General features: G+C 50.3%; 1 protein-coding gene across 1 annotated transcript in view; it reads right to left on the bottom strand.

Moving 5' to 3' along the window:
- Window positions 1-11,379, bottom strand: part of TFDP1 (transcription factor Dp-1) — a 108,746-nt gene that overhangs the window by 10,518 nt on the left and 86,849 nt on the right. The window contains exons 5-9 of the mRNA XM_004704313.2: window positions 7,386-7,507; window positions 5,804-5,969; window positions 4,247-4,390; window positions 3,411-3,479; window positions 340-491 (exon numbers count right to left, since the gene is read on the bottom strand). Of these exons, the coding sequence (XP_004704370.1) occupies window positions 340-491; window positions 3,411-3,479; window positions 4,247-4,390; window positions 5,804-5,969; window positions 7,386-7,507 (653 nt within the window). The remainder of the gene's footprint in view (window positions 1-339; window positions 492-3,410; window positions 3,480-4,246; window positions 4,391-5,803; window positions 5,970-7,385; window positions 7,508-11,379) is intronic.

Below are 11,379 nucleotides of genomic sequence, written 5' to 3'. Positions count from 1 at the left end.
TTCTGGAACCTTCTAATTAGGACTCTGTGCGTACCGGTGACCCCTCCATCCCAGATACTAGATAGCCATCTGCCCACTCATGCAACTTTAGGAAAATGGTCCTTATCACCATCCTACATGCGTTTTATTCGTTTCCCTCCATAGGAAGGTGGGTCGCCATGGGGATGAGAAATAAACCTGACAGGGAACTACACTGCAGGGCGGCACTCCGTCCTTAGCAGCTGGGCGGTGATAATGATTACTTTAAGCAGAGGGGCTATTTTCTCCCTAACGAGTGCGCCTCACCGCCAACTTGGAACCCCCAGCTGAAACCAACTCTGCCGGGGACCGACCACCTACTTGTCGTTAGAAATGCTGCAGTCGATCACAGTCTTCTTGCTGGTGTTCACAATGATGAATGGGAGGTGGATGACGGAGTTGGAGGGAGGCGGCCGGTTGGCCTCCTGCTCCGCCTGACGGTTTCGCTGCACCAGGTTCTTGAAGGCAATTTGCTAAAAGGAGACAGGCCCGTTGGAATACTCCTCGTTATCAGTGGCTGGCTGGGCATTTGAAGGTAGCACTGGAGTTCTTTATACTCCTCCTCCGACCCCACTAGGAGGGCTCAGAGGGAGGCTGCTGAACTCTCCTTTCAAGCTCACCAGGAACCTGGCCGAGGCTGCGGGCACCTGGCTAATTCCTGTGACCTCTTCGGTTATCTGGAGGCCTTAGCAGCCGGACTAAACGGCATCGTGCACACTCCAATACTCAAAGGAGAACGGAGAGCGTAGGATGGGTGCAAGCACTACACAGTTCACATGAAAACATATTCCCAGCAGCGGGGAGCTAAAACAAAACAACAGCTGCCAACAACTCTACCCCGCCTTTGCCCTAAGTCTTGGAGCTCCCACCAATCTCCGTCAGACCATCAGTCTGGGCTCTGTGAGGACTTCGGAGTCCTGTCCCACAGTTTCCTCCCCCTCTGTCCAGGACCTGCTAACAGGATCCTTTTCAGAGCAAGTGAGACCAGTTCTTCTAGTTCCAGGATGGTAGAGACTGGCACGAGCATGGTCTGATGAACTGATCATTTCCCTACGTCTGTCCATTTCCATCCCTGTCCTGTGTCCTGCGCATAGGCAGAAATCAACAGGCGCACCTTCGGATGGCCGCTCGGGAGGACTGAAGACTCCAGTCACCACTCACAAAGGTGGATACGGACCACTGGTTTGGTGAATGATGCTGTGTCCACTGACCTTGGGGTCCCCCAGAGACTCGGGTCCTGGGACCCTCAGCCCCAGTGCCCCAGGTCCTCAAGGTGTTTGGTTATGCCAGAGAAGTTTCCGCAAGTTTGCCCCTTTTACGCTTCAACACATTTCGTGGCTATATTTGCGGCAAATACATGTGTAAATCTCCTGTGCCAAAGCCAGAGCTATGTTCCTGGGAGTGCTCCAGCTCTCCCTCCTACACTTGTTCAGCCCAAGTGCACCCCCCACCCCCCTCAAACACCTATTCACAGACCACCACTGTTGCGGGACTGGGTTTAGAATGGTTTTACAAGATTTACAGACAACAAAGGCAAATGCTGTTATACAAAGAAGAGAATTTTGAAATGATTTTGTTATATTACCCCTCTACCCCCCCCTCCAAAATATTAATTAATTATGGTTCTTTCTCTGTCCCCTGCTGTCCAAAGGAGGGATTCCATGGGCTTGCCCACACTTCCTGGACCCACAAGTACCTGGGTTTGCTAGGTGGCACATACCATGGGAGTGTATGTTAGACCTTTGAGAAGGGGTGGGGGGCCGATGCTCTGGGTCTAAATCTACAACGTGAAGACCTGGGGCCCTAAAATGGACAGTCATAGGACACTGAAGATAGACAGCGTCATGGCGGTTCAAGTTGGAAGATTTGCATCCACGGGCTTCTTGGCCCACTCCTCCCACACACACTACACTACTACGTGGGCACCAGGCCCCCAGGAAGGGGCTGGAGAGGCAGTCCGGGTCCCACCACACAGGAGCTTACAGCTCACAGGAGAGGGGAGAGGATCAACGACCGAGGTTCTGCATGTCCGTCTCAATGACAAGGAAGAAAGAGAACAAGGCCCTTGCATGGGGAGCCGCTGGGGGTTCAGAAGTGGGGGTAACCACTGCGCCTATCCCTACTCTCAGCCCTTCAGGTATGGGGATGGGAAGGGAGATGGGGGGCACAGGAATCTGCCCCCTAGCTATCAACTCCACACAACGTCTGTTCCAGACCACCAGAGCTTCCCCAGGGAAAATCAGGAAGCTGTGTGTGACCAAGCCCACCCTCTCTCCGAGGGTGCCTGGATCCCAGGGGACTCCTCTAAACCATGCCTTCCTTTGTGCAAGCAGAGGAGCCGACATCCCACAGTGGCCTACGGTTGAGACCCCCGGTTAAGTCGGACATCCCCACTGGAGACGTGAGTGAGGTGCGCATGCGCTGGCCCGGCACGGGCCCCACCCGACCACCCGTTCTCTCTCTGGCCTTTCTCTTGGCTGCAGTTCGTCTTGGAAATCTCTCGCCCCTCAGCTTTTCCTTCTCCAGAGCACCAGCCGACTGTTCTCAGCCCCCTCCCCCCTCCTGATGGCTCTCACGCCCACAGTGGCCAACAGCCCTTTAGTCTAGGTGACTCCCATTTAAGGAGCTCCCTCAGCCCGCCACCCAAACCCACCCAGCAACACCTGTTCTACCTGCTCCATCACCAAGGCTTACCCGCACGCTCCTACTGACCTTGCGCTTGGCCCCTGCACTCACCGTCTCCCCAAGAACCCAGGGCTGAACCTCAGCTCTCGGTGCCTCTTCCCTCCCACCTCTAGTGGCTACATTCTGTCTCTGCACGCGGCTCCCCCGCCACACGGCAGAGCTGCTACACAGGCGGGCAGACTGCACATTAGCTCCTCCAACAAGCTCGCTGCTTGTCTCTCAGCAGACAGAGGGCTTCCTGCCTGCTTCACTCACCAGAATGTGTGTCTGTTATGACTCTGTACCTCAAGTACTTGAGTCTACTGCCAGGTACTCGGTACACAGGTCATACACAGCAGAGGGCTGTTTTCTAAATGCCATCTTTTCCACGAAGTCATCCCTCCAACCAGTTAGAGGTACCAGACACACCTGGTTCTCTCTCCCACACCTGTGCTCATGCCCTCTCTCTCCTCTCTCTCTCTCTCTGGGAACAAGGCCCATGTCTTGTGAGCCCATGTCCCTGACAACACCTGCACAGGAGCCTGTGTCCCTGACAACACCTGCCGACCAGGTAGCTCAATGAATACTTATGACATTCTCATTCGGCCCCAAAGCAGAGACTGTACTTACCACGGCACAGGAGCATGTGCTCCAAGGGCAAGCTCCTAAGAGCTAAATTAGTCAGAGAAAGACAGCAAGTCCTTGCCTCCAAAGAGAAAACGTGTTACCTGTAGAATCAGTTCTTGAAGTTGAGACTGCTTCTGTTTTATTCTTTCAAGTCTTCTCTGTCTCTCTACCTTCAAACGTAAACCACAGAAATCATCACGATCCGTGTAACAGAGTCTGCATCCTACAAAACCCCTATCAACACGCAACCTAAGCGAGCTTCTCAGCCCACCCCACGGCACCAGGAACAAGACAAAACCATGTGTCCCGGATCTCACTGTGGGGAGAGAGCCAGCTCCAGAGCTCCAGGAAACAAGCAGATGGTTTTGTTTTTAAATCGTGACAAATGCACAGCAGGAGATTTCCAAAAGCTCAAGGAAAAACAGAGAAACATGATGACGCTTCCCCAAGAACTTTTTTGAAGTCCCCACATACATATGCTGGGTTTCAGATCTGCACATTCTACTCCTCTTCTCTTGATCCTTCAATCTGGCTAGATAGGTACACAACACACAACAAAACACACCCCACACACCAGGATTCAGAATTTATCTACGCTAGCGTGGAACAACTATCTGGGGCACCGAACACCACTCGCCCCCCAACAGGAGCTAAGTGCCCGCTCTGCAGTGGGTCAGTCAGGCTCGGCAAGCTGTCCCAGCATGCAGTGGGGAAGAACCCAAACTCTCAGAGACACAGGGCAACATGAGGAACGAATGCCCCTCTGTTCACCTGGGCCGGGGCAGGTACGGGGAAGCACGAGATGGTGCAGCAAAACAAACGTAGGTAAGAGTTGCCTGTGGTGTTGACATATACCCTTCTTTAAGCAGAATTCCTTTTCAACACATGTACGCGCGGGGGCGGGGCACAGTGGGAATGTAACGGCAGCAAGCATCACCTCTAGATTTTGACATTCCTGAGCCGAGTTAGTAGGCAGGCCGATCCACTTAATCTCCTTCTTCTCCTTGGAGATAATGTTCATGGCCATCAAGACGTTCAAGGCATCGTAGACTCGCCGCCGTATGTTCTTCTGGTCATAAGCCTGAGGGGGACAGAGTATTTCTCTCCCAACAAGAGCCAGTGCAGCTTGCAGGCAAACCCCTGCAGTGTCCGACCAAGTGAACGGCCTCAACTCCTTCATTCACCCACCCATCCCAATGCAGCTTGCAGGCAAACCCCTGCAGTGTCCGACCAAGTGAACGGCCTCGACTCCTTCATTCACCCATCCATCCCAATGCAGCTTGCAGGCAAGCCCCTGCAGTGTCCGACCAAGTGAACGGCCTCGACTCCTTCATTCACCCACCCATCCCACCAGGGGTGTATCAATCTACCACTCTAAGGCCTAGCAGGGTTGTCGTGCGGAACAATTCAGGCCTAAATCCACGAGGCGGAGCTGAGTAAGGAAGGTGTTGGAGTCCAGGTGGAGGTGTCGGGGAGCCACAGAGGCCCCAGAGCAAGGTGTCAAGAGCCCAGGGGACCCCAACCAGGATATCGCACAGAAGATACGGCAGGGGCAGTGGGGTGGTTCCATTCTGAGTAGTCATCAAAAACCTACCTATATTTCACGAGGGTCAAGTTTCTCAGGGTCAGACAGGAATCATAAACATGGACAGGGAGGAAGCTAGGAAAAATCCTGAGGTATTGGTTTCAGATTTCAGCCACAAGTGTGAAGTCCTGTACATCTGTGTGTGTGTACGTGTGTACAGATAAACCAGATTGAAAGGGCTTCCAATGTCCAAATTGACTGATCTTAAGGACCAAGATAATAATAAAGAGCAATGTTAGATGTTACTAATATGCGATCGTTACTCAGTGCCATCAAGTTGACTTCAACGCACAGTGACCCCGTTGGGTATCCTTGTCTCATCTTTACAAAAGCAGTCTCCGACTCTTAGCGACCCTACAGGACAGGGCAGAACTGCCCCTGTGGGTTTCCAAAGCTGTAACATTTGTTAGCAGGAGTAGAAAGCCTTTCTCCTGCAAAGCAGCTGTTGAATTTGAACTTCTAACCGTGCTGTGACGTTAGTAGCCCAACGTGTACCCCATTCCAACACCAGGGCTCCTTGCACAATAAAACTGGAAAGCGTAGATCATGGGCCAATGAATGAATGTATGGATGGGTGGATCGATGGATGGAGTGTCTGTATTTCAGAACAGAGTTTGCACACCATGTGTGACCTCTCTTCCAAGTAAAGCGCTTCTGGGTGGATTTGAACTGCCAACCTTTGGGTTAGTCAGCCAACCTCTTCACCGGTGTGCCATCCAGGTACACAGTCTATCGACAGAGACGGGTAGAACCTACCAGCGACATACTCTCAAATGGTTCAGGAAAACACGTGTGCCGTCCTGCCTTCCGCACCTATACATCTGCACTGGTTTCCAATGGAAAGGCAAGAGTGGGCTAAGAAAGGCAGGCACGTTGCCCTCCGAGGAGGCCGGGCCCGCGTCCACTTACCGATTCATTTGGCAGAATGTGGCTGTCGGCAGCACTGAACTCCGCAACCAGCTCGTCGGCCACCTCGTTGTAGGAAGTGGTTCCTTTCCGCTGCACCTTCTCACAGACCTTCATGGAGAAATGTCTCAGACCCTTGCCATTCTTCTCCCCTTTCCGGTTGCGTTTCCTTCAAGAAATACAGAGGGACACAAAGGGAGCTATTGGCATTCTTCAGAGCAATGCTTGAATTAAGACACACTTTCACCGGACAATATAAAAAATAAACCTACACCAAAAAGAACCCCAAGTGCACCTGGTGCAATAGCGGGGCTCCCTCATTGTTCCGACCACAGGGAAGTTAGCTCACTGAAGGAGGCTTTACATTGTTAGTGTGGGTGTACATGTTTAGGGTGCCCCCACCCCCCCGTCCTTTAAAGGTCCAAAAATGGACATTTAAAATAGAAGCTAGATCTCATGCCTGCTTCTCCAAATGCCGGGGGGAAATGGTTTAGCCATCGAGAGAGATGGGGGTCAATTATATTACAATTGATAAATAAATATGTATATATATATATACACACACACACACATATGTATCCATTATCCAAGCATAGAGCACTACATTTTTAAGACATTAACGGGCACCAGGAATTCTGGGAAATTTTGGCATAGACTTAGCAATTTTTAGGAGAAATTTCATTTTTATGACCCATACGAGAGTGGGTGCCAAACCTGATTAAAAACAAAAACATCATGTGTGTTTCAGATGGAGAGGGAAAATCCACATTTCTGAACTATTTGAAAAGTCAGCACATTTGGACAAAAAAACAAAAGCCAGAAAAGGGGGAAATCACTCTTGGTTTCTAATTGGCTAAATTTTCTAAAATAGACTTGACGATTTGTTTTGTCTCATGACCAATAGAGACACGGTCTTTTTGTTTTGTTTCCGTTTGGTTGTTTCTAAGGAAGGATATATCCAGCTGACCACAGAGTGCTCACCCCAGATTCAGCTTTAGCGAACGAAATGGCCCAGCAATCCCGGGGGAGGGGCTGGGAGAGGTGCTCTTCATGGGACATAACCCTGGGCACCTTGAACGCTCCTTACAGCGAGGGATGGAGATGGTGCAAGAGCTATCGGGTTTGCTGTGTCCTTCCTAAGCTGTCCTTTTCGGGTGCGAACAAGAGAAGCTGATAGAGCTAGCTGCTGCTGGTGCTGCTGCTTCTGTCAAAAACGGATTAAAAACAAACCAAAAAACCTTTCGAGTGCAACAAAACACTCTAGCACTTCTTACACCAAAACGCTCCCGAGGGAGGAGCTACTTTCCCTGCAGTCTGGCTTCTCCTTCACTGAGGTGAAAGTCAGTCTAGGATGGGTCCCTTCTGGACATGAACCGAGTGCACACTCTTCCCATCAGAAACAGACCGGTTCCGTTACAGGCTCTGAAAAATCGATCTATTGCAGGGTGGGGTGGGGGTGGGGTGGGGGGGAAGCAGGACCTATCGCATGATCGTACAACATAGTTGGCCACAATGGAGAACGTTTTACGATTACAACTCTAAGCAATGCGGTTAATTCTAATAGGTTGAGAGGAATATTGCTCACCCAGCAGACCAAGGTGAGGAGTCTGAAGCCTGGTTCTGGGATACAAAGTGTGTGTTAGGGGTGTGTGGACTTCCTACCAGGATAGTATTTGGCGCTGCAGGTCTCTGAGGTGTACCAATTACCTACAGTTAAAAAAGACAATTCAGAATACAATCAGAAATCTCCCATATTATGATGCTGCCATTAAAAAAAAAATCACTTGCTTATTATTATCTACAGCCACTTCTGCGTTTTATTAATCACAAAGAATTAGAAAGAACCATGATAATATGCATCCCCAAGAGCGAGCACCCTCTGAAACACGGACAGGTATCCTCTCGTCTGTTTAGAAGTTCCCCCTTCGCCAGCCTCAGGCAGCTTCTCAAACTGAACACATGTGACAAGAAACCTTAAACAGCCCAAACAAGCCGGAACAGAAGGCACACCTGCAGTGCAAAGGAGACGCTGATGATTTGGGTGGGTGGGTAGGTTGAGTGGGAAATAGACCGTCGAAGGGGTAGCGGGTGGGAGTGGGGCATCCCAAGTCAGAATTCTGTATAAGGAACTTCACCAACACTTCTGTTTTTTGTCTCACCCTTGCCTTTCAATACCATGGAGCATGATACAATGGCAGATCCCAGTGGCACGAAAAACTGGCTGACTACGAAAGCAAGCACAACATAGCTCTTGAAAGGAAAGCGCACACAGAACTCGAGATGGGGCTGATCAGCTCTAAGCTCAGGCGGCAGAACCGCCAGCCTGCTGTTAAACCAAACATCTGGGCTGAAAGCTAATGACAAACACAGGGGCTCCTCATCCCAAAAGCACCTTCTTAGCTCTACGAAGGGGGCAGGGCCAATATACATCTGACAGCAACGGGGACCAGCAGGGGCCAAACAAATCCTCTGCAAGCTGCAGCGACGCCAGTCATCATCAGCCTCATGTGCCCGCAAAGTCCTAACGGGACCCCCGTGCTGGTGGTGTCTGCGGTGGTCGACCATTACGTATTTCTTCACTGAAGGCAGTGAAGATGTGGTGGGCCTTTTGACAACAAGGCCTTTTGTTTCATTCCCCTGCTGTTTAAATACTAATATCTGGGGGCAGATCGGCATCGCCTTGGATGGCCGGTTAAAATTTCACCTCCTCCACGGACTGGTTGCATGATCCCGTGTCTGAATCCATGTGCCCGAGGCGACGAGCCAGTGGCAGTGCTCAGAAGCACAATTTTCTCAGTACACGTTAAGAGAGTCCATTTACCATGGAACAAAACGCCTCCCTGTCACAAGTGCTTGGGCAGAGAGTAAGAACTTTCCGTTGAATGTATTAAGACACCTGAATGCCGTGGGGAGAGCAGAGTCTGCCCGGGGAGATTCACTGTGGCAGACGTCCCTGAGCTGCTTAAGCCGGCTGCTCCCCTCTCGGTCCCATCCAGAGGGATCACCGCATTACCTGCTGCGGTGGCCCCGAGAACAGCTGACTGGGGGCTTTTGGAAATGACCCGGCTCTAAGCACAGATCACCTGGCTCAATGTTAACGGGCATCCACCCAAGCATGTAGCCCATGAAGAGAAAGCGCCTCTGCCTGTAAATGTCCTATTTGCATTTCCATCAGTTTCTCCAACTGCAGCGGTAGGCCCTGAAACCCCACCGGGGAAGTTTGGTGGAAATGAGACCACGAAGAGAGCACGCACACACATGCAGGCACATAAGGAAGCATGTGACTGGGTGGATCCTCCCGCTCTTTTAGGTCCATGTCCTCACATTCATGCAAAGTGGGGTTCTGGGTGACAAAGTGAGATGTGGCCCCAACGGTTTAAAACACACTGAAGACCCATCTCCTTCAAGCAGTTACATCAGCCTGTTTGCTACTTCAAGTTGACCTTCTCAAGCAAGTTCATGGGAGACTTCCACAGGGTGACTTCTCTCAAGGTCGGGGTTCTAGCCTGAACACTGAAGCAGAGCCAACATAATCAGGTAGAGCCAACTCAGGCAACCAAACCAAATCTAAACCCACTGACGTGAGGTCAATCTGGACTCGTGGGGACCCTACAGAGTGCTTCCAAGTGTGTACATTTTTACAGGAGCACATAAGCCTCATCGGTCTCCCACGAAGCAGCTGGTGGGTTTGAACTGCTGACTTGAGGTGAGAAGCCTAGAGCACCACTTGGGGCTTCTTTCAACTCAGTGAAGACCTTTTAGATATAATTTTGAAAGGACCTTAACATGTGTACTCTTCTCCCAGACAAAAGGGCTTACTCAATAAACTCAATCTCGTGACTCCATGAGATGCCAGGCTAGGTTGACCACCAAGACAAAATGACCCTCCTGTCAGAAACATCTTAAATTGTTCTGCGGCAAGAACAGAGGACCAGAGGGCCAGGTACTCAGTATACAGCAGATGCGAAGTGCTTATTTAAATGGACTTGCTTGCAGGTAAAGAATGGGGCATTTGAAATGTTTGTTTTTTTATTCATCTTATTTGGGGTTCTTACAGCTCTTATCACAATCCACGCATCCCATCCATTGTGTCAAGCACATTTGTACATATGTTGCCATTATCATTTTCAAAACATTTTCTTTCTACTTGAGCCCTTGGTATCAGCTCATTTCCCCCCTTCCCCACCTTCCCTTCCTCATGAACTCTCGATAATTTATATATATATTTTTTTCATGCCTCACACCTACTACTGTCTCCCTTCACCCACTTTTCAGTTGTCCGTCCCCCTGGGAGGGGATTATATGTCAATCATTATGATCGGTTCTCCCTTTCTCCCCCAATCTTCCCCTTCTCCTCCTGGTATTGCTACTCTCATTAATGGTCTGAGGGGTTTATCTGTTCTGGATTCCCTGTGTTTCTTTCAGCTCTTATCTGTACCAGTGTATATGTTCTGGTCTAGCTGGATTTGTAGGGTAGAATTGGGAACAAGATAGTGGGGGGGCGGGGGGGGGAGCATTAAAGAACTAGAGGAAAGTTGTATGTTTCATCAGTGCTATACTGCACCAACTGACTCATCTCTTCCTTGTGACCCCTCTGTGAGGGGATGTCCAATTGTCCACAGATGGGCTTTGGGTCTCCATTCCGCCCTCCCTGTCATTCACATCAATATGATTTTTTTTGGTTGTTCTGGGTCTTTGATGCCTGGTACCTGATCCCATCTACACCTTGTGACCACACAGGCTGGTGTGCTTCTTCCATGTGGACTTTGTTGCTTCTCAGCTAGACAGCCGCTTGTTTATCTTCAAGCCTTTAAGATTGGGCTCTGTTTTTTTAATGGTAGATATAAGACATGGATTTTCAAAAATCCAAAGAATTGTAGGACATGAAAAATAAACCCCGATATAAGTACATGGGGGACTTTAGTTCAATGACAACCGGTCAGTACCGCCTCATCAATTTTAACAATGCGAGACATTAATGGGGGGGGGAATGAGAGGCGTGGTTAAGAATCGGTGTACTATCTGCTCACATTTTCTGTAAATTTCAAGCTGCTCTGCCAAAGTGTCTACTTGAGAGTGAATGGTCAAATCAACATGTCCAGGATAGCAGGCATCCATCCACTCATCCAGCCTTTGGAAAACCCTGCTGACGTGCGGATAAGCCTGTACTGCTCCTCGCTCCCTCGGCTTCAACCACAGCTTGTCGGTGTGTTTTTGCTTTGGGTCTGCTTGTTTACGGTCTTTGCCAGCGTTTACTGTAGCTGTAGTACACTCGGCCATGGGAAAAACTAGAGAAAAGACACGCAGGCACGGAGACTCACAACCATCCCTGGGTGTTGGTTCAGAGCACAGGACACATACCAGGCTGTGTCCACAAGGCTGCCGTCGGGGAAGCCAGGCTGGATGTAAGACTGAGTGCGCGCTGTGCTTTCACGTTAGCGGTTTTATGTGGAAGGAGCCATTGAAAGCTTTGTTGACTCTGGGGCGTGCTTCCTCCTGCATGCCTCACCTCCCTGGAAATCCCAGGGAAGGAAGTTCACCATCGGGATGCTGAGCAGTGCTGGGGTGTGGCGCGTGCT

Source organism: Echinops telfairi, unplaced genomic scaffold, assembly GCF_000313985.2.
Source record: "Echinops telfairi isolate 266 unplaced genomic scaffold, ASM31398v2 ScPeMD7_7467;HRSCAF=8505_1, whole genome shotgun sequence".
NCBI classification, from domain to species: Eukaryota; Metazoa; Chordata; class Mammalia; order Afrosoricida; family Tenrecidae; genus Echinops; species Echinops telfairi.
The sequence above is the reverse complement of the archived record's forward strand: the minus strand, read 5'-3'. Positions and strand labels throughout refer to the sequence as shown.